The 24,434-nt window shown below is 37.8% G+C and overlaps 1 protein-coding gene across 1 annotated transcript in view; it reads left to right on the top strand.

Moving 5' to 3' along the window:
• FBN1 (fibrillin 1) overlaps positions 1 to 24,434 on the top strand; it is a 158,971-nt gene that overhangs the window by 24,200 nt on the left and 110,337 nt on the right. The window contains exon 6 of the mRNA XM_069798288.1: positions 761 to 856. Within this exon, the coding sequence (XP_069654389.1) occupies positions 761 to 856 (96 nt within the window). The remainder of the gene's footprint in view (positions 1 to 760; positions 857 to 24,434) is intronic.

Genomic DNA, 24,434 nt, shown 5'->3' with positions numbered 1-24,434 from the left:
AGAAGAGGATAAATGGAAACTTTCTTTCTACTCAAGTGAATGTAAAACTGGACGAAGAATAATATTACTCAATGAGCATCAAATTGTATTTGAAAGCCCCTTTTTCATGTGAATGTTATATTTTCTGATTATTTTTGAGAGCAACTGCTTTTGGAGTTTGTTATGAGGAAAATTAGGTTCTGAATCTAATGACAGCATCATACAGGGGAAGAATATCTTGGATTAACTGAGTCAAAATAGATAGCGATTACATTTTGCTATCCTAGTTGATAGCATGAATTATTTAACATCAGCAAACAGCTTTTTAATACTGGATTGTTTTTCTGTTATGGTAGAGGAATAAATACATTTTTAAATTTGCTTCCGAATAGGGAAAAATTTAGAGGATTTAGAGATGAAATTTTCTTCTGCACCTTCTATCTGCAATCTCTACTATTTCGGTGTTTCTTTGTTGAAAGTTTGAAAGAGGTGTTATTTTGAAGTTATGGCATTGTCTAGCCATCCCAAAGAGAAAGGCTCTGAGAGGTCAGAAAAGCTGTGCTTGTTACTGTGTTTATATTGTGCTCCCTTGAAAAGACGAATTCATGATGCTAGTGAGGCCAGGAAATAAGAAAAGATTGTAAGTAGATTCTGGAAAAAAAGTACCCTGTCCTGTTTTGTTTACCATTTTTACCAGTTTACCTGAGCTAGTCAAGTACATATCTCATGTCTTTCTGGAAATAGCTCAATAAAGATTACTTTTGCCTTCCCTCTGATACAGCTGTCTGTGAAAATGGATGTCTAAATGGAGGGAGATGCGTGGCTCCGAACCGATGTGCTTGCACATATGGCTTTACTGGACCCCAGTGTGAAAGAGGTATGTGCCCTGAAACAGTGAAAAAAAATTGATGTTCCAACTTGCTTAATAGTAACTTTAAAATACTTAAATAGTAATATGAAATAAAATATTTAAATATTAATATTTTGTTGCTGTCTATGAATGAGGTAAAATAGAATTAACATTCTTGTAGAATGCAATGTAAGGAAGCTTTACTGAAAGGAAAACTCCAGTCTAAGAAAATTGTGGAGATATTAGTTATGGAATAACACAAATTAAAATGGTAACAACTTTCCTAAATGGCGTTTTTAATGAGAAAGAAAACTTTAGCATTGATTTAAAAACAAACATTCAATCTTATCTTCTTTTGTGATTTTTATATATCACAAGCATTGATTGGTATGATTTTAATGGTTAGTTCTGCAGTTCATGGTATGTTTACCAAGTGTCATTTTTTTTCACGGGGCAAAAATCCACATTTATTTACTCTAGTGGTAGGGTTGTTGAGCCTTTACCTATTCTAACCTATAGTTGAATTGATTTGATTTGGTTTTGTTAGTCTCAATACTGAAAATAAATTTTAAGCAGCATTTTTACCAATATGTGAGCTTCATAAGGATAGAGGCCAGGGTGAAACGCACATGCAACTGATTAAGGCCTTTCTTTTATTTACTTTTTTGCTGTGAAAACACTCCAATGTTAGAGGTGGCAAATAAAAAATATTGTTAAGTGTTTTTACTCAAACTTTTTCTAAGTCATCAGAAAAGCTCTTTGTATCTCTGATACGTTTGCTTACCAATGATAAGCAGCATCTTCCGTCTGTCTTTGGCATGTTTTGTTTTGGCAGAGTTTATTAATTCTTCTTTCCATTTTGTACAGATTTATTGTTATCAATTTTAGCTTTTTATTTGTGTATCCATAGTGATAATCACAGCTGCTTCCAGATGAAAACACAGCTATACCAACTGTCTTACCTAGTATATGGATTTTTTTCAGGGATATTAAACCAATTTAATGGTTCATTTGAGGGAGATATAGTGAACAATGTTTAGGTATAATCCTTTTGTTGAATTTTGTAATATTAAAAATAAAACATTTTCATTTGTTAGAACTATCAATTGATCTGTTTAGTTGGAAATCCATCCATACTACTCATGTACAATAGGTTGTGTTACATATCTAAGAACCTGTGACAGAATAGACATTAATGACCTGATTTTGGGCTTGCATGTGGGGGATGTGCTTAGCACATGAAATTTCTGTCCGTGAGTGTGTCAGATGATCACTGCTGTCAGTGCTGCACCTGGAGTAATGGTTGGATTTTTTATATGGGCAGCATAGGTGGGTGATACAGAACAACAAATCTTAGGGGACCAAAGCTTTTCGTTCTGTGCTAGAGCAGACGGTAGGATGAAGCAGGTATTTCCTGCACTCCCTACAGCAGACAAAATTGCTGTGTTGGCACTGTGTGAAGTCTTGCCAGTTGTACACTCAGATGTTGTAAAAGTAGTTCAAACTGATGGTGAAGTTTTTCTGAAGATTGAAAGGTAGCTCTCTTCTGAATCTTGGGATTTCACTGCTGTAGAGGAGCAAGAGGAATGGAAAATTAGGTTAAAAATCCTAAGTTTGAAGAGAATTAAGGCTTTATAGGTAAAGAATGTACTGAATATTACTGCAAAGGCTTTGAATTTCAAGCTATGACTGCTTATTCTCCATGGGTGAAGGTTTTGAGCCTTCAGTCCGGTGAGGAGTTGTAAAGTGCAAGTTCAGAAGAAAATTGTTTAATGCTGCTTTTATGTTGCCTGATCTGGGACCAGTTTGACTCCACCTCATTAGGGTGAGTTTCAAGGCTGAAGTCTGCTAATAGCTTCAGTCCTGTCCCTCAGGGCTCCTGCCTTGTGTGGGGTGGAGTGAGAAACTGGTGACACAGAGCCATTTGAGCCAAATCATGCTGTCATGAAATCCTGTGCATGTTACTGAGCACAATTGAGGTGGAAATCTGTAACTTATATGCCTTGTCCATAGGCAGTTTTTACTTAGAACATGTGTTTGATTCTATAGTTATCAATAAAAGAGAAGATAGACATTAATGAGCTGTAGTATTTCTGGCTAATGCTCACTGCAGTACTGAGGCCAAATGATAGTCATATCTTCCTAGAAAACCTCTGAAATTTGGCTTCTTTCACAGAGATTTCCTGCAGCCTCTCTACCTAGCTGAGCTAATATGTTCCCCTCCTCTAAAAAGGGTGTGGTGGTTTTTAGTCCCAGAATCACATTATGCCATCAGAAAAACTTTTTCTGAAGATAACTTTTCAAGTATAAGCTAATGTTGGTCTTAGTCAGAATAACTTGCATTGTTCAGCACATGCACCTGTGTGGTCATTAGGGAGTTGTCTGGCTGCATACGATTTTACACATCTGTCAACTAAGTAAGAGGTCCATATTTTGAATCTAGCTTTGGAAAGTTATGTGGATTTGTGACACTCCCTGGTGGGCTTCTGATGTATACATGGATGGATGTTATCCAGTAAATTGACAAGATTCATGCCTTGTAGAGTAAAACTGTGTCTTTATTAGAAAGAAAAAAAAAAAAGCGGGGGGGGGGGAGAACAAAACAAAACCAAAGCATCTCTATGCATGGGGGGAGGGGGGAACAGAAATTACCCAAGAGAAATAGTTTCTTAAACTATCACATTTCTGGGGGAAGCAGGAGAAGCAGATTGTTTTGAAAACACCATTTCTGGATATGAATGTAATGTGAAGTGATACGGTTTTATGGCATGCACATTCTCCATCTGTTTGCCTGTGGTTTGACTTCTAGGTTATGCCATGCCACAAGCTAGCAGTGATGCAAGTAATTTACTGCTGCATATCATGCAGTGCTTTTCTCTACAAGCATCAACTAATAGTAACAGTCACAGAGTGTTTGTGGCACGTATGTCACAGACCAAAGAATATTCCAGCCTTTGCTGCATATGTCATAGCTTAGAATTGTCTTGAATAAAACAGTGTTGGGGCAACGAAATTCATGGGGGTTATTCCAATAATCTGATATGGAAAACAATTAAAATGTTGCAGGTAGTTGGAGCAAGGTTAGAGCCAGTTTCTTAGATCCAGAGGCAAGTTGTGTAGTTCTATGTCTACTGTTTTAATTAGTTTTTCCATACATTTGGTCCATATTTGTAATACAAATTAGCCTGATTGGTATTACCTCAGTAAATGCTGACCATATGATTGTTAATGAAGATCTACAAGACTTCCGTGTAGGTCAATAGCTTCAAATACATGGACAATGAAAGGGCTTTATCTGGTGAAAGATCTGTTGCTTTCACAGTGTAGCAAACTCCATCAAATTTGTGGCATGAGTATTTTTATGTATATATTCAGTCATTCTTTGAGAGGGTAAGAGCTAGCGTTCGACAGTTTTGGCACACAAATTGCTTTTTGTGTGACTTCGAAGTGTTAATGATGGTATAAAAAACTATAAACATGAGCAAAAGGAACTTTTAGATTCATTGTTATCAATGGAGTTCCTCTTCATGTTCTGGGAGTTTGTACCATGTCACTGGTGAGATACCTTCTGTCAGAGCTGGATTGATAACTGTAGCATGGTCAAAAGTGGCACACATGTATCATTAGCTCCTTAGCTGTTGCATATGGTGTTCGGCACCTTTCCAGAGCAGGGGAAGCCTCCTGGGCGTACTGTCAAGTATATGCAGGTGTACCATAAGCACAACAGAACTGGTTTTTCTGTGGGATAATGTTCATCAAAAAGGTGAACTTGACATAAGCTGAACAGTAGAAGTGTAGTGGAGTTGGAAAAGCTTCTTACAGCAATTTAAGACACATTGAAAAAACATAGTCCAGAAAGGAAAATATTTCATGGATATTGGCTAAGTTATAATTTGAACTTCAAGGATTCCTTCTGGAAGGTGCTGAGTTTTGTGGCTGCAATCCAGCGATGGGCTTTGGCATGCATTTAAATTCAAACCTGAGATGTCAATATGCCTAAAATTACGCAAGTGCTTAAGGGCCTTGCTGGATTTTGGCCCAAGCTTTCACAGTCAGTTAAGATCTGAGAGGTGCACTCAGCTTTTAGCATATCGTTTAGTCATACTGTTAATGAAAAGAAATCACAGGTGACAGAAAATGAAGATGCAAGCAAAGCAAAATTTCTTTTACTGGTTAAAAACAGGATGCCATCTTTGTGCCATTTTACTTATAATGATGAATAACTTGAATGAGTTACAGATTCTGGAGTTCCTTTTAGGTTCGCTGAAGAGATTGAGAGCAGGGTCTTAGCTTATGTTACCCGGAGGATGATTCAGAACATTGACAGCAATTTTTATTGTCTGTAAAATAGCCTAGGGGATTTAGCTGGCTATTTGAGGTGCCCACATTTGGGTCATGTGAAAACATCCCTATGTCATGTACTTTATGAAAGTACAGAGGAAAAAGTGATGTTAAAAGCTCAGAGAGATCAGACATCCCTATCAGATTTGGTAGAACTGTGTCCTCCAAACTTGTGCATAACAGCTTTCTTGACTCTTTGAATCTGTTTCTCTTTGGACATTTGGATGATTATACTTTAAGAGGGCGAATTCTGTATAATATAAAATTGCACATTGTTGTTATCTTTGTATTGCAAAAATTGCAATGAAATGTGCTTTTCTTTTTCTGTCTGGATCCATTTAGAGGAACACAGTAGAAGCTTAGAATGTGTTACAGCCCTGTTTGTTTATTTGAATGCTTGTGACAACATGAGGGGCTCAATCCTGCTGCATTTTGGAGTTTTGCCACTCGTTTTGCATAGGAGCAGAATTGGGCCTGATGTAGTTCAAATATTAAAAACGTACCACGTGTGTTTTGTTTTTTTCTGGACTCAGAGTATGAGCAAATGATTGCTTTTTCGTCAAACAGAGTCGTTTCTGTACTGCTCCCTTCATGGCAGGAATTTTTGCATAATTTTTAATTATATTTGGCCATTATTAAAAGTTCCCAGAATTAATGCCATATGTAAAAATATCTTGCCCAGAGCCTCTCCATGAAAGTGCAGCCGCTGAAAGTGGTCGAGACTAGTGTAGTGCTGTGTATATTTTTTTCTTTCTAAATATTACAACGGGTAGAATGTTTTCACAAAGAGGACACTGCACCCCTTAGTGTGCCCCGTCTCTGGTATTTAGTCTAAGTGGAAAGTAAATAACAAAGTGTAGATAGCAGTAAAAGTATGTTCCCAAAGCCTTATGTTGCATTTAAAGTAGTATTGCAGCATATGGTAGCTGGCAAACATTTGAATAAACTTGATTTCTGTAGCTGTCTTCCAAGAAACACATCTGTTGACATAGACATGTAGTTTCTGCAGCCCTGTAACATGAATGCATGTACAGTATTATAGCAGCAAACTAAAGGATGGATAAGCTGGAAGGCTTGGAATAAGGATTCTTGCACACCATTTTCCCCCTGAAAAATTATGAAAAATGGCTTCAGGCTGAAGGTAAATATATTCAGTCACAGAGTGACATTTTACTGTCTTTAAAATATTTTAATACATGTTGCCACCCTTGATGTCTTTCAGTTTTAAAACAAAAATTCAATATCAGTGTCTTGGATTATCTTTTCTGTAAAAGAGGTTGAGATAAGTGGATGAGGACTTTTTTAATTTTTAAAATTGAAGCTGCAGCTTAATGGTGAAGTCAGCCTCTGCAGAATAACTATGTGTGTTTTAAGATGGTTTATAATACTTAGCAATATAATTGATAGATGTCTGGACCAGAACTCGGTACAAAGATCAGTCTGTTATTTAATGCCAAAAAAGCATTTTTAGGATCTTCTGTATGTGAAAGCTTTTATCCATTGTTCTGCTCCTTGCAGATGCACCCTATAACTGGTCCTATGTTGCTTGCTTTATGCTTTGTGCATCTCAAAATATCACACAGCAAGTTTTAAATGTTTCTTCAGATATGTGCTTAAAGCTTAATCAAGATCCATAAATGATTCAGTACATATGGGCTTAGGTCTCTTGTGAGATGTGAGGGCTCCAACTTTTGTACATGAAGCTGAACATTTACATTTTGTTCCAAATTGAGTTTTGATTTCAGTCAAACAAATCTAAATCCAAAGTTTTCATTCAACTATTTGGCAGCCCTTTCCATATTTCCATGCGTTCTTGATTGGCTGCTAAGGGCACTGACCTTTAGATGTGCAGTAAGGTATTATTTGGACTTTTTTTTGTTTTAATTTGATTTTTGTTGTAGCAGTGGAGATGCATACAAATTTAATCACAAATTGAGGAGCCCATATTTTGGGGTATAAATAATAATACAAACGTTTGAATGAAATAGCTGCGTTGTTCTAATCTGTAAGAATTGGTTCTTGCATGTAGGACATTGAAGGGACTCGCATGAGAATCGCTGAGATTGTTCTCCTGGTACTGCAGACAGCTTTGTTGTTGAACCTGATGCTTACCTCCAGGTGTGCTGGCAGCCTGTGGCACATGTTTGCTATGCAAGAAATTCAGTTCTGCTTTCATGGCAGGCAGGGGCTGAACCTTGTGCTGCTTGTCTTGTGCATGGTACTTGTGACCTGCCTTGTAGTGTCTTAAGTAATGAAGGGTGGAGGTCTGCTCTTTCATCAAGAGGTTTTGTTGAAGTTATATACACAAAGAGATGTCTATGTTTGTTTGGTTATGGGATGTTACATTAATACAGATATGACTTTTATATACACAGTTCAGGCAGTTGAAAGATATAACTTCCCTGAATGGCCTGCACTCCCAGATCTGTGCTATGTGGAGCTCCAGGGAGAACTGGGAAGAATCTGTCTGATGTGTTGTATCGTGAGAGTCAGATTTTTTTGTGTGCAGAAAGATTGAGTTAACTTTTATTGATTTTGGTTGTCATTGCAGCATGGTGTTGCATTTGACATCTTCAGAATAAGTGTCTTCAAGCCATTCTTGCTCTCTTAGTTCCAATGTAACGTGCCTATTTTTCTAATCTCAGCCATCTCCTGATTCCTGGGTCACTACAAAAATTGTAGAACATAAAATACCTGAGCACAACTAATTTTGCATGGAGCTTTCCATAGAAAAGGTGCTTTTGAAATGGTGACTCCTGGAGTTGAACATGATACAGGGAATGAGTAAAAGCAGCTGAGAACTTATCTAACAGTGCCCACTTAGCCATTTATGGAGAAAATTGTTCCTTCTTTTCTGGGCTGCAGTATATTTTGATATAAGAAAGTACAACTACCTGAAATCCTTTCATTTGTTACAGTGAAAACAAATGTTTTCCTTGTGAATCACCCTGAAATTTTATATGAATATTTTCCATTTGTGCCTTTTTTCTTCTTGAGCTGAAAATTTTTGTTACAGTTGCAACAGAAAAAATCAAAAATCAGTATGTATGATGCCTCAGTCAAGTCTGTGTTACGGACTTCATTTTTCTTTGTTTGTTGGTTTTTTAAAGTGGTCTAAAACTTTCATGATGGTCAGCTCTAACAAAGAAAAGAGAACCTCTTTTAAAACATCATAGGTCATACCTAATGCAAGGATAAACTGACAAGGACATTTCCAAGTAAAACAATTCTTTTATGTAGGTCAGCTGCAAAATGCTAATGAAAATGCATCTTAAGCAGAGGTGCTCAGAATAGGCAGTGCAACTGTTTTGTCACATGTAAGTTTTCTTGCAACATATTTGTAAGAGTTGATGAAATCTCTGTAAAAATTAAAACAGTTCTAAAGTAAACTGTTACATTTAGAAAGATCTCTTCTGTCCTATCTCAGCATAAAAATTGCAAAATATTGTAGGAAACAACTACCTAAGAGCAGCTGTAATGACAGTCACGTTCACACTTCCAATTGCCCCTAGAGAAGTTCACGAGTAATGACTGAGTGGTTTCAGATTTTTTTTTTCTTTCGGTGACAGCTTGTACGGTTTGGCACTCTAGAGAAATGCTGTAGGAAAAGAAGAGAGGCCTAAATAAGGTCTGAAAAGAAAGGAGCCCTAAGAGAAATATCACTCTCCAAATTCTGCTCTGCTGTAAAACAGAGCCTAGCTTTGCAGTCCTTATCCAGAAGAATGTCCTTTTGGAAAAAGGCGGAATTTCCTTATGTAAAGAAACCAAGATTCAATATTCTCTTTGTAGGTAGATGTGCAAAGGCTAGGTATAAATAATTAAAAAACGCCATGAAAGTTATTAGAAGTGCATATGTGTGTGTACACTCGTATATACACATATGGGTTTATATTTTAAGAAAAGAAATGTGAAACCTTGTAAGCACCTGATTTTTGATTGTGATGTTACACATTTACTATGTGTCTATTGCAGGTATTACCCAGGCTAAATTAGCACAGGTAGGTTAACGTAACTGCAGTCTGCTGTGCCATAGTCTTTATTTTCATGGTGGTGTAATTCAGATTACAGGTCCCATTCTGAAGGGGTGGCCTCTGCACTGTTTTCCTTGATCCTGAATGTTTAACTTAGTGTGTGACTACTTTTAAAAAGCATTTAACTCACGTAAGCCTGGCTTACCAAATGATCTTGCTCATGTTTTATAGTGGCCCTGTCCTCATCATTTATGTTTTTTGCAAAGTTTACCCAGTGATTGCCAGGAGTTTCAGTACTGTCCCCATTTCCTCCTTACTCCTTGGGATGAACAGTCTGCTGTGACCCTCTAATGCTTTTTCTTCCAACACAGAGGTGCTGACAGTCATAGAGAAACAGGAGCTTAGCAGAAACCTGAATGCTTGCAGTTTTTGCCTCCCCTCCGTGGGGAAGTGGTGGCTGGTGGCAGATGCTTTCATCCTGCACCGCTATGCACAGCATAGGACAAAGCCCCTGCTCCACTGTGCTGAAGCAGAAGGGTCCTTGCTGGCCTTGCAGCAGTCTAATAAATTCAGTGGTATTTTATTAGACTTACCATTTTCTTTCTTGTTTCTGTACACAGCAATCTCTTAGTGCTCTTTGGTCTCAAGATTAAGCCATCAGTTGTTGCCCTAAGTCCTTTTACATTGGTCCCGCTGCTTACAGTGGCTCCATTGAATCTATTGATAGATGAGTTCTGAGCGAGGCTGGGGAAATCAGTTTATCTTCAGCAAAAACAGGCAGCATACTAAAATGCACATCTACTGTTTAGTGGAGTAACTTCTACCTATCAAAGAATGTACTTACATTTTTTTGAAAATAGGGCCATAAGAATTACAGAGGAGAGAGGATAATTTCTAACAGTATTTCAGTTTACAGAATTGCTTGGGGTGGAAGGGACCTCTTGAGATCATCTAGTCCAACTCCCCTGCTCAGGCAAGGTCAGCTAAGAGCAGGTTGCCCAGGACTGTGTCCAGCCAGGCTCTAGAAAATATGTTAAAATATATGTTAGTCTGTGATTTGTAACACCTCCAACTGTATCATTCAGACCTGCTAGCCATTTAAGGAAGATCCAGTGCTAACATTGTCAAAGCATTCATAATCCTGGATGTTTTCTGTTTTTTCTTGTTTGTGTGTTCTACTATCCAGAGGGTGTTTGTCCTGTGGCAGTGATTGATTGAGTGCTGTGAAATGAAAGCACATGTTATGCTGATAATTTCTAGTGTACTTGCATAATAAAATTCTAAAAATGGAACAGTTAGTTTAAAAATATAAAATAAGATGACAAAATTACAGTGGTTCATGGGGTGTGGGATAGGGAATGGTTTTAACTCCTACTAACGCTAGTAGCTACAGACGTGCTGTCAGGAGCATTTTCCTATTTGCACTTGACACTGGCTGTACTTACCTGCTTGTCACTTAAAACAAAGATGGGGGAGACCCATTAGGTACTTGGCTGATAATTTCACCTGATTTAGGAGGAAACTGGGTCCCTCAGTGATGGGGAGATTTTAGGAGCTTAAAAGCTCCTATGTCTGCTTAAGTTTCACAGAACTACAGGAAGAAATGAAGCAGTAAACATACAGCGGAAAAAGCATGCTGTGTACTTTCTTCAAAGTGCAATTAAGATGGATCTTAATGTGAGACACCTTGAACTGCTTCTTCAAGGGCCACTGGACTAGTCTCTGTGCTGGAATAGTATGTCCAAACGTCTTAGTTCATTTGAGCAGTACAGTGACAGAATACTACTTGAGCTTGAAATGTTTATAAGAGGTAATAGTAAAACCAGTGAGAAATGAAATATAATTGTCCTGCTGGGATATGATGAAAGTCTTTATGAGAATCTCTGTGTCCCAGTGGGACAGTATGGGTCATAACTTGGAGAGATTCATTAAATGGTAGTATGACAGCTTTACAGTTGTATTAATACAGGCTTAAAAAAACCCGACAGGGTCAAAAATTACTTCCAGGCTGCGGTCTTTAAAGGCAAAAAGATCTACCATTGAAATGGGCAGTTAAAAAAAGAGGCAAGTGATACATAGCTGTGAAAGGAGAGTCAGTGTTAGATTACTTGGGCTCCAATAAGCTTTAAGATAAGATATAATTTAATGATGCAGATGATACTATGTCTGGAATTGAATTGCACCACACAGTGTGAATTATTCCAGTTACTTGATTCTTGAAGTGAAGAGCAAAGGAGTAATAAGTGGACAATTTGTGAGCTTTTTTGAGGGATTGAAATAAGGAGAGGGTAATGTTTTAATACACTGGAATTGGGTAGATTTACAGGGGCTCACAAAGAAAAAAGCAAGAGAAGCAGGTGAGGGGGGAAGGTAGTCAAGAAGAAGATGGCAGAGGGGATCTAGCCAAATAGTTTTCACACATCTCAGAAAAAGAGCATTGAAGGCAGGTTGAGAAGGTTGGACTGCTGCTTGGACAGGGGAAACCCAGCGGAGATGTACATTCCATTCATCTGAACGGCTCTTCTAGTAAAAACATTGCTAGACACAAGCACAGTCCAGGAATGGCAAATGATGAATGACTTAGCAAGCTATCTTGCTGGGTATTTAATCTGTGTGGTTATCTAAATAATTTGAAATGCTTCTCTTGGCCTGAGCCAGGCTGGGCAAAATGAAGTGCCATGCATTAAACCTTGTGCTATTTTAGCTCTCAGGTCCCAGCAGGAACCCAAGAAGATACGGCTCCATGAAAGGTGATACTATATTAAGCTAACAGTACAAGTTGTATCAAACTCAGTTCCAAATTCAATACAAAAAGTCGTGTTTTTAGAAGGCATTTTAAATCTAGCACTAGCACTTTAGTCACTTGCTGATGTCAGTACAAAAAAAAATGCTTTGTACAGCTGCTGACTGCAAGGAAGATGAGAGGTTAAATTGGGTTAGCGGAAATGAAAGACGTGCAGTAGAAGCAGTAGAAGTGTTGGTATCAGAATGTTTATGGAATTTGTCATTAAATAACACAAGTGTTCAAATTTGAGGGCCAATTTAAAGCTTTCCTTTTTATATTTTTTCCCCATTTATGTGAAATTGAAATTATTTACAAAGGTGTACAAGGAAACATCATTAATTTATTTAAAAAAAAAAAAAGATGATGGCAAATCCATTGTAGTCTCTTACTGTTCAAGCCTTCTTGAGCTAGGGCCTGAGCCACCAATGTGCATTAGAATAATTCTGCTATTCTTACTACAGCTGATTACAATGCTCTGTTATAAAGGGTGGAGGTACTTGGTTGTTCTCCAAAGAAAGTGAGTAATAATTGACCTAATGTACAGAGCACATGAATAACATATTCTTTTGGTAAGAAATTTATGTTTTACAGGGTGTGCTAGAGTTCACATCCCTTTTTCACATCTTCCAAAAGATTTTAAAATACTCAGCTGCTCTATTAAATTCCTAATTCAACAAATACTCAAATACAAAGTATGCATTAGATAAAGCTCTTGAGTTGAATCCAAACATTGAAAAATCTTTTAATCTGCCTGGAAAACAGCTGTTTAGAATTTTGAATAGAAATAACAACTTCCTTCAGCCTATGTTGTTGATGTCCACTTCAGTCTCAAGCTGGGAGGAATTTCTCTGTTACTCTGATGCAAAGTCTTGCTGCTGTTACAATGATTCGACTATCCCCAAAGCATACCAGGAGTGGTATCCTGGTCCTGTTTGAAATAAATGGTAGCACTTCCTTTGAATTCAATATAATGGAGGAGATACTTACTAAGAAGACTTGAGATAGTTTTGACACTTCAGTTGTAGTTGTCTGGAGTGCAGCTAGAGGAACTCTTATTGACATCTCCTACTACTGAGAGACTGTTCTTCATGTTTGTCTGCCGAAGGAATTCTTGATAGGAGAATTATGGGTTTTAGTATCTGAAATAATTTAGACAGATGGGATTTGTGCATATACACATGCAACTTCTACTCCTTTTTCATAAATACTTGGGTAATCTTATACAATGTTATGCAGTGACTCTGCATTAAATACCACAAATGAAATTTCTAGGCAACTGCCCATTGCATCCAAGGAAATATCAAAATAGTTCAAGATGGCTAACATGACAATGAACATCAAAAGCAGTAATGATTTGCCACTTATTGTAAACAATTGCCAAAACCCTGCAGGGAATGGTTTACATTTATTCTACAACTCTTCATTTTGCTATGTCCGGAGGGTAGATTATACAAGCGTTTCACACACACACACACACACACACGCATGTCAGTTGTATATTCAAACATTTGGGCAGTATTTTAAACTCAGAGGTAGAAGTCTTATATTGTTCAGAGAATTGAAGCCTGAATGACACTTCTTAGTAACTACGGGAATGATCCAAAACCTACTCACGTCAAAGAAAGGGATGCCCAAAGGCTTGGGTGGGCTTTGAATTGGGAGTCAGAGTTGACAGGATCAGATCTTGTCAGCCAGGTTTCAAGAAGGTGTGCAAGGCTATTGAGAAAGCAATTAGGTCTTTGCTGTGTTCCCACACAATACTATCAATCAGTAATTTTGGATAAAAGTAAGAAGTGCTCAAAGGCATAAATCATGAACATGTTTTACCAATGAAGACTGTTACCTGTGGCTGTAGGGTATAGAAAATATCATTATATGGAATGGTATTTATTTAACAGCAATTGGGGATTTCAAGATGATGAATAAGAATTATTCTAGTAAATAGCAAACAAAATACATATAACCTCTTTCAGTTTTATAATATATTATGCTTTTTCTTTTGGGCTTACATGCTGCATGCACAATCTTTCATGTGATATTCTCATTTCTGAAGTGTTTCTTGAATGCAGGTGTGTTAATGTACGTTGGTTAACACATAGAGAAGTTTGTACATGCATCCTCCAATAGCCTCTGATGAAGTGTAAGTAGCCCTTTTAAATCCAAAGGAGATCTTTGCATTCATTTTAGTTGGATTTAGGTTATACTCAAATTTGAGCAGATGTGGAAGAGTTTGGGGCCTTCCTTTTTCCATGAGATGACATCTTAGTGGTGGTGGTGGGTTTTTTTTGTTTGTTGGGGGGGTTTTGTGTGTTTTTTTGTTTTTCTTTTTTTTTTTTTTTTTTAATAGTCAGTATTGTGTGTGAATTGCAACAGTGTGATACTGATGCAGAAGTGCAGGTGGAGTACTCAGGATGCCAATGATTCTTCACACCTCTTTTGAGCAGAATGATATCACAGGCAGGCAGCAGGCTTGCTGCCCTGCAGAGGGGCAGCTGATGCTCACGTGAAAAACAAGCAAGATCACTTTTGTGGACAGGGCTCTTAATCAGCTGTTTAAAAGTTGCTGATCCAATTTCAAGTTCCTAATTAAATGAAATGGGGGAAGGAAAGAGATCAGCACACTGCCAGGCAAGAGTTCCAATCCAGTGGTTATCTCATTTCAAACATGTGGGCTAAATTACATTATCTTTATGATTGAGGCTTATAGTATATTCACACACTAATAAAAAGTTCATATGTAAGGGCAGTTTAACCACTGCAAGCTTATTTTATTTTATAAGACTAAACTATTCGATGCTTTAAAAACATTTTTCTAATGTGAATGTTATTTATCACAAGTATAGCTGAAACCTGAAGCTTAGTTATTAAAATAGATGTTCAGGCACTTTCCTGACAAGAATGATGTGGTTAAAAGACATTTCTGGGAGTAATCTTACTTACCTTTTGGATATAGTGCAAATACCTCTGATAATCAGGAGGAAGTTTTCTCTTCCACTGAAGTGTCTTAAATTATGAACTTTCTACTGTTTTATGGGAATTTTTTTAAAGCCACCTAAAAGTTTTCCCACAGGGCTGGTTTACAAGCAGCTGAAACTTTAGACACCACTCAGAACAGTCTGTTGTTCCACTGCTTGGAGTGATGCACATGTGCATCATTGACCACCTAGATTCCTAAATGTACCCATTCTATTAAAAATGAAAAGAAAATATTTCCTATATTTTGAAGTACAAGTTTAAATTGGCACTGTAATTGCTAAACCTTGCAGCAGAGACAGATGCCAGAGCTCCCACAGAGGAACTTCAAACTGCATTATGCTGTACTCTATACGCTTAACCCTCTTAACTCCTTGCTGCTCCCCAGCAGTAGATGGGAGCTCCCTCCTGCTTCCCTTCCTCCCTCTCCTCTTACCAGTTGTGGGAACTCCAAGGTGCTGCTTGTCATGTACCATTCTCTTGCACTCAATCCCAAGCAGAAGTTGACTTTTAATACCTTAAGTATCCTCTGTCTCGGCTGTGAATCTGCTTTTGGCTTGAGGGGGCTAGGGGAGTTGACTTGGATTGCTAGCTTCCTAACAGCTTAATACTTTATTCAAAGCCCAGTGAAGTTAAAAGGAAAAAGATACTCAAGGGTTCAGTGGTGTGGATCAGATCCTATATCCAGAAGGGTAAGGTAAGCATTGAGACATTGCTCACACATGGATTACCTTACTTCTCTTCTTTCTGTGAGTCCTGATTTCTTGATAGGACCACCTCTTAACCTCAGTACCTGCTTCGTATGATGCTGAGTTACAGCAGGAAGACTTGTTGGGAAGATAAAAATGAACAGGATGTGCTTAACAGTCTGGTGACTGTGAAAGGGAGCTTGTTCTTCTCAGGAATAATTTCTATCTTTTACTGGTCGTTTATTTTCTTTTTTTGAAAGATGAATTAGAAATCTAAAGATGGGAACACAATTAGGCCTTGCCATGGTTTATTCTGCTCCAATCAATTGTTCAATTGTTGTTCTTTCAGTGTAAAAAGTATTTGAGAAGACAACACAAATATTTACTATCTATTAGAAATCCATTAGCTACAGTTTTAAATTTTTCCATATTCAATACAATTAATTTTATTTCTTTGAGATGGATAGACAGGAGCTGCCTAATTTAACAGATAAGCAGTATGTTGTCAGTGCTGGATTAGACTATTCTTCATGTGGCTTGTAACCCCTTTCTCATATCCTCATTTATCACTGGCCTAGTGTTTGTTTTTCCTGATTCAGGATTATGACATTGAACTATACAAATAACATTGAGGTACATCATTTGTACCTTATCAGCTTGAAAATATCAAAGTAGAAAAAGAATATTGAAACAACTCTACAGATGGGAGTAAAATGCCTTTTGGGAAAATGCATGGTTAATACCTGCAATTTGTGTAATCATTGTGTATTCATATTTGGTCACCCAGTGGTAATAGTGGATAATGTTTCAGAGTGCATAGCTAGGTGGGATATTGTGGTCTACTGTGTCAGTGAGAAGCTCATCCCATTGCTGGGACATTCTCAGTCACCTTTTTGCTTCTTGCAGCATGAAGGTGAGCTCTTGTAATGCCCCTTTCCCCCCCCTGCAAAGTGTAGTGCTTGCTGCAGGTCACCCAGCTCCTGGGTGGAGCCGGGACTGCTCCCACTCTACTGGATACACGGATTCCTCTCCTGGATGGCTTTGCCTGGCTGGCTGCTCTCTACTAGTTGGCTCTTTGGACCTCCTTTTTTAACTAGTTAGTTGGCTGGCCTGTCCTGGCAAACCTCCCTCTCCTGGTTGGCTGGTGAAGCTCTCGGGCTGGCTGGCGTTTTCCTTCCCTTTCCCTTCCTTTTCTCCCCTTCTCACACATGGTGTCTGCTGGCTCCCACTGTTTATCTCTCCATGTCTCTGTGCCTCCCACTCGTTTGTTAGATTTGCTTTGATCCATCCAGTCTTTGCTGCCTTCCTGTTTTTCTTCCCTCTGCTCTTTTGCTGTTTTGCTTCTTTGTATCCTTGCTTCCTTCACACTTGTTCCCTGAAGGCTTTCTGCTCTGGCTTTCCCTTACCTACACCGGCATGCATCTTTTCCAGAGCTTGCTGTCTCACTCTTGTTGGTTCATCTGATCTAGCAACCACATTATTTGAAACAGTTGCTAACAGAACACCCATTAGTGTTATAGGTTGGAGAAATGGTTATGTTTATCACTTTTTATTTCCTATAGGCACTTTTGTAAATTCCTTTATAAATCTAGTCTGTGCTTATTAGAAATGCCTGTGATAAAATCCCAACTGAAGCACTTTGTTGTGCTTCTCTGTCATTTTTCCCGTAATTGCGGATTATCAAGTATCTGTGTATTCTCTGTAACTGTCATCTCCCTTGGGACTCTTAGAAATGTCACAACTCACTGTTTTAATCCAGATATCGCAATTATAACTATACACTCACAAACTCTTCATTATGTTAGTGTGGAATAAGTACTTTTGGGTGGTCACAGTGATGGGAGAGGAAGTGCAGAGAAAATTCCTGGCAGTTGAAAATTTGCTGCTGAAGACCCTGTGAGAGAGGCATAAAATTCTGTGGCCATTCTCCTGCTTGTTTCAATCTTTGTTCCAGAGTCTTTATTCAGACACAGTTCCTGCTGATGCTAACTGAAGTTTTGTCTGAGTTGGGACTAGAGAAACAGACCTTTGTTAGATGTTACAGCGTACCTCATGTCATCTGTGGTTAAAAACCCCATAAATATCCATACTCTTTGTCCCTGTTAGGTTCAAACCTATTTTCTAAGAGCTTCTCTTGCTCCTTCTCTCCACATAGCCAATGTTTTCACTCTTCCTAATTATGGGGTACCTAATGTCATAAATCCTCTAAATGCTGATTAACAAGTCAGTCCCTAATGGTAACTACACAACCTTGTCAACTGGAAAATGCTCTCATCCCCCCATATGTGTTTTCTCCTTTAATGACAGAAATATGAATCCCACGTGAGAGGCCGTTGTTCCCATGTAGCATCCCATTCTCTTCAAGTGAATATCATCTGTCCTTCTCTAAAATTTTAAAAGTTTTTGGATTGCTTTTACATTTGTGTATCCAGTATAGATATATTTCTGCAAAAATAATAGTTCATAGCATCTATTGAGTTGGAAAATTAATTAGACGACCTAATTGATTGTGCATGAGTTCCTCTGTGGAATGTGTTCTACTGCTGTTGCACTCGCCCAGCACAGAAAATCTCCCGAGCTAATTCCTCTGGTCTTTTACTAGAAACTGACAATTAATTGAACATAAAAAAACCCAAAACCCAAAACCCAAAAAAAACCCTTGAAGGGTCTTAACACAGAAAACTTTACATGAAAGATCTTTTCTCATTTTATTACAGTAATGCCAAGAGGCCTGAACTCAGCTTGAGGCTCCCTTTATCATTCACAAAACACACAAGTCTCTGTCCCAAAGGCTGTGTAGTCTGAAGAGAAAAAAAACCCAACAGCATCCAGAAGTATTGGCAGCCCCACGTTGCATGTAGGGAGCTAATACACAGGGAGATTAAGTCACTTGTGTAAGGACGTACAGGGAGTCTGTAGCGGAGTATGAAACTGAACCCAGGTCATCTCAGTCCCAGCCAAGTGTCTCAACCACAAGACTATTCCTCCTCTTCAGTATGTCAGTGTAGAAAGTAGGCCAAAAAGCAGTTTCCATCCTTTTATACACAGTATTTTGTAAGGCTGTGAAGTATTATGTAGTAGACAGGCATCTGGATCAACAGCAGTTTCTGCGGATACTTTTATCTGTAAACAGAAGCAAAGCCTGTAAGGGCTTTGTAAATTTTACATAAATTATTATTTTATCTATAAATAGCATAGTGAAATCTATAAATACAATACTTAATTTCAAGGTATTTTAATGATTTTTAAGAATGGAAAATGTGTTTAAAGGACTTCTGTGTTCTGTGGCTCTCTAATTTTCATATGTTTTAGGTTCTAGTACTACTCATATATCATGATGCATTAGCAGTGAAGTGTAGCTACGCCAGACTATGTAGTGTGTTACACTATGTGGTGTAAACTGAGAAAGGGAGGCTCAGGTCGTGTGACAGGCTAACGCACCCGTGTTACTCAAAGGTTAAGTACTCCTATGTTGGGAGTCAGTGAGGCTTGCAGTTTGCTGACCTTAATCTGAGTGATTCCTATTATGCTGAGTATTTACTTACCTTTTGGAGAATCTCTGTATAGTCAGAGGGTAACAAAACTTCTGCTTTAATCTTTTGTACCCCAAATGGAAGAGAAGAAAAAAAAAAGCAATTATGTGCAGATATATATGCATGTATATCCATCATCCTCCTTCAACTGTTATCACCCACTTTTGTATGAAATCAGCATTACTGTGTTGAAGCATACAAAGAACAGGCCAGAGCTGTTCATTCCTCTCAGTGCCCTAGTTAGCTATTTACAGACACGTGGCTCATTTGCTGAACCCCTGATTCCTTTCTCCCACATCCCCCAAATAAAAATTACTTATCTGGTTCTCACTGACGTATGTTCTGGAGCACCACTTTTATGAACTCCATTAATTGAAATCATTAATTCCAGATGTTCTGTCCATTTACACAGATAGATTTCAGTGATTTTCATGGCAAAAAATAAAAAAATCAGCTTTGAAGGACCACTGGGATTTATGTGGCATGGAGGTGAGAGAAACCTTGTTTTTCAACCCAGAATCTCTAAAGTGAGTAGTGAGAAATCATCCAAAACTGTATGGCGATCAGTGTAATGGACCGTTCAGTACAAACTACGGTTTCCAAGATTCTCATGCTATTCCCTGTGAGCGCATAATTAGTAAAATAAAATTAGAACGTGTCACTTTTGGTTGATCCAGTATGGCCCAGCTTTTGGAAACACGCCTGTGAAGCTAGGTGGATCTCTCTCTTCCCCTTAACTCCCCAGTGCTGGCTGTTTTCTACATGTGGATGTGTGCATGCACAGTCACAGGCAACAGGACTCCCTCACTGAATTGTCATTCTCTCATCAAAGTCAATGACCCTAACCCTTCACTTGTAACTGGGACCTGGACTTCATGCTGGATGTCCGTGTCTGGGCACCTACAAAACCAACAAGCCGTATCTAATAGGGAGGAAACAGAAATCTGTTAGGACTTCAGTCTCAGAGCTTAAATGTTCATGTTCAAGGTGGTTGGGCTGGTGACTCCCAAGTTTTAATGATTTGCCCCATATGTGGAGGCAAATGAAATCTTAGGACCTGACATTCCCAATCAACAAGTAGAAGAGATGCCAGTTTCCAGTGCTGAGGTAAAAATAGATCTGCAATACCTGTTATGCTAAAATAATGTATACACAGCATGTGTGACAAATAAGAAAAGGCCAAAGGCATCAGTACAGATGCTATTAAAAAGTTAAGAAATGTTAAACAATATGCTAAGAATGTGAGTTGCTTGCATTTTGAGTAAAAGCACAAAGTTTCCCATGTTTGCCTAGAGTATTCATGGTCATTCGAATTCTTTCTAAAAGAATTGCAATTGTTCTCAACTAATAGCTTAAATTAAAAAATAAAATAAAATGTCCTCTTTCTTACATCGCTAACAGGAGAGTCAGTAAAGGCCTTTCACTCTTCTTGCCTACTGCATGCAAGTAAGAAGAGACGTTGACCCTAAGTTTGATAATTGTCTGTAGATTAATTTTTTTTTTCCTGTTTTAAGATACTTAATTATTAGTTCTGTACTCTCTCACTGCTTGGGAAAATCAGGCTTTTGATGTGGTTTTAACAAAGAGTATTTAATTGACAGTTGTCATAAATAGTTTCTATAATCCTTAGATTAAAGATGTGATGGATGCAGAAAGTCCTCAGTCACTTGAGGCTAGTCATTCATTGACTCTGGGGGACATCCAGCCATTAGTGCTAAGCAAAGAGAAGACTCCTTCAACCAAATGGTCAATGAAGACAGGAATGACAGTAGACCTTAAAGAAATAATATGTGTTTACTTTTTAAAATTAAATACTAATATATCTGATGTTCATTGGCTCTTTTCAATAAATACAGAAGTCTAGAAGCTCTCTGAGTATCTTAGATTTTCTGAAGATCATTCACAGTTAGCAACAGAGCAATTTAATGCTTTAGTAAATATTACAGGAAAGTGTTAAAGAGGAGAGAACCCTAGACTCGCTGAAAACCTATAAAATCCAAAGAAGACCAGAAGAATAATAACTGAGAGATGAGTCCATAGTAGTATCTCTAGAATTGTACAAAAAATTGAGAGTCATGAAACACATGAGTGTTAGCTTCTCATGTACTTTATATTGGTGGGTATAATACATATATTTAATAAAATTATACTTGCTTAGTTGAAAACACTTGTGAGTCAAGGTTAGATCATTTGCCTTCCTGGGAAGAGATGTTTTCTACTTCTAGCAATAGGTATTGAATCCATGAGATAATTCTAGAATTATGGCATGTATTCTGTAACATTTCAACAGAGATACCATCAGACTTATTCAGAGTTAAGTAGTGCATGTTATTACCGTGTTTATTTTTGGACCACAGTCCTAATGCAAATCCCATATATGTGGTTATGCAGAGTGAGCCAGATTCTGGTCATGATCACACCGGTGTACACACAGAGTGATGCCACAGTTTCACTGAGGAAGGAATCTGATCCTGTAACACAGAGGGTTGCATGGTATTTCAATTAAGTGCTTGATGTGTTTCACCATAGAGTTAGAGGTGAGATATTAGTCTCTGAAGCAATTTTCGTACATTACTGACTTAAATTTCTAACATTTTCTGAGAATTTTGGGGGGAGTTATTGCGCAATCATGAAATGAAATAATTGTTAAAATATTTCTGTGAAAACCAAAATACTGTATGTTGTCATTGTTTTCAGATTTTTTTTGTGTCTTTTTAGCTGGCTATTTACAACATAAAATTCTGTGTTACAACCTTACTCAAAAAGAACAGTATTAGTTATTCCAAAGTCTTCAGGCTAGTAAAAAAAACTTAAAAATTAGTATTTACATCATATCAAATCTGTCATCACTAAAATCATATCACTAAAAATACATGTATATGAGAAGCATTGTGAATGCAAAAACCCGGGCAAGTGTCTGGCTGAAGAAATTTGGCCAGGGAGCTGTCTGCCATGTGGAGAAGAGTCTTTATGGGAATACAATCTGCATGCCCCTTGCATTCGTTTGGTGGAAGTTTTCCACCGCCATAATTTCTCAGGAGTGCTGGTCTTTTTGGGTTATGGCAAAGAGGGAGCTTGCTTAGGACAAGCCAGATGATTCCTGGCAGCTGTTATAAAGGAGTAAGAAGAAATTGTTGATTGCTCTAATTACCTTGTTAAAAACCTCCCAGGACTTCAGAAGTTCTGCATTCTATTAGGACCACAAAAGTTATTTGTCCATGTGTCATTATGATAATACACATTTATGAATACCCCAAACATCATTATTACACTTACTGCCTTCCGTTTAAGTGATCCACACTGAAAGCGAGTCAACTTCTCACCATTCCTGCTGTATGTTTACTCACTGTATTTCAGTTAGCTTGAGCAGTGAAGTTGGCTCCCTTCCTCCCTCTCACCTCCCCTTTTTATTTATAACCCGTTTTCAGTTCTGGACTGAGTTTCGTTCCAGTGCTCTGCAATTGTATTGTGTTTCATGACACTGCAGAGGAACATTTATATTTTAGAAAAGAAAAGGTTATTTCTAATGTATTGTACCACTCCCTCTCCTTTTTAAATATGAGCAGCATCTCTTTAAATCCTGTGTGTTGCATTGTCTGAAAGCATTCTCCCTTTCTTTGGATGTTGGTCTACTTTAATATACTGTAAATCATTAGGATCTATTTTTCTTATACAGTTTGCACTCCTTTTGAGTAGTCTCAGTTATTTTATACTGAGTATCTTCTGTAGCCAAAGAGAAAAAAAAATACAGAGCTCGTTTACCAGCTTTGTCTTTACCTTGCTATTTAATAGTTAATACTTTGTGGTATGTTAAGAGAGTTTCTATAACGTGGCACTTCTTAAGAACTCTTCTTAAAAAGTAGTAATAAACTTCAGCCAACTTGTTCTTTTAACGTGAAACTTCCAGAGTTCTTCAATTGAATCCATTCTCCTTAATAATCATCTGGTCTTGACAATAAATATGTCACCAAAGTTAGTTACATTTTTGCAAAAAGAGAGATGGAAATCAACTCAGAATTTTGTTTCATTGTTGCTAGCCTGTGAAAGAAATTGGAAAAATTAAAATCTGCAAAGAAATGTTCCTTTGTAGCTTATACAGCAAAATAGGGTGGGTTAGAGTTTGTCAGGTAACTGATTATTCAGAAATGAGAAGTTATTCTGCATTTAGCTGCATTGCTTACTGTTTTCTTCATCATGGAAAAGAATAAAATGTGGTAACAATTTTCTGTATTTGGACTGCTGCCGCACGTAATTGGGAACAACAGAGCTAAAGCCTTGATTTTGGTGAAATGCTTAGTCTGCGTGTTGGATTAAAATGTGTGCAACAAATCACTCCAATTCTGTAATAATTTTTTGAACATTATTTTTTTATTTTATTACTGTAATGTTATTACTTTTCAGTTACAGACTTTGAGAACTGGGTCAGTTGCAAGAACAAAATTGGCATGAAAATAGTTGTATATTTATTCTGGAAAATGGATTGCCAAAATACTTTTGAAAATGGTCAGCCTGAATTGTTCTGTACATCAAATGCATCTGATAATGTTAGTCTCACATGGTTAGTAAGCTGTTATTTAAAAGTCCTGTTCTTTAACCAGTATCCTAGGAAGACTAGATAATATTTGCTAGATAGACATGTTAAACAGATCATCTGTGCAGAAATGGATTTGTGAAGCAGCTTACGGAATGGAAAATAAATTTAGGCTGAAGTGTGCCAGCAAGTCAATATATGAGAACAATTTGCAACAAGCAAAGGTGAGGAAGACATGCAGAAATGGGGTCATCAGAATCATGAATTAGAGGATAATATTCCTGGGGCTGGAATATATGAGGCAGTAACTAACTTTTGTGGCTGACTAATACAGAATAAAGAGTTATGATACCAGGGGAAGTTATTTATTGCAAGCGTTAGATATGCTTCCATGGATGTTTTTTACTCTTGTTAAAATAACGAGAGGCAGCTTGGAGCTGTGATCTGTCCGCAGCACAGCTGTGGTATTTTGAGACACTTCTGCTGCCAGATTTATACCCCTGCCAGAAACAGTGCCTGAATGGTTGCACTCCGAGTCCCTAGTTCCAGTGACATCTTAGCGCTAGCCAGTGTTAAATCTCAGCAATTTGAGCTCTGTGCTGCACTGTGCGCTGAAGCAGCTGGGAAAGGGTCTTGTTAATATGTGAAGCTATCTCTGGCACTGGAAGGGAGCAGACAGAAGTGGCATGGTGATAATTTCTTCACATACCACAGCTAAACCTACCAAACCTCATTGGTAAGAAGTGTTAGACATCGCTGGAAGTAAGTTTTAAAATATTTAC

This window comes from Haliaeetus albicilla, chromosome 12 (assembly GCF_947461875.1).
Source record: "Haliaeetus albicilla chromosome 12, bHalAlb1.1, whole genome shotgun sequence".
Taxonomy (NCBI): Eukaryota; Metazoa; Chordata; class Aves; order Accipitriformes; family Accipitridae; genus Haliaeetus; species Haliaeetus albicilla.
The sequence above is the reverse complement of the archived record's forward strand: the minus strand, read 5'-3'. Positions and strand labels throughout refer to the sequence as shown.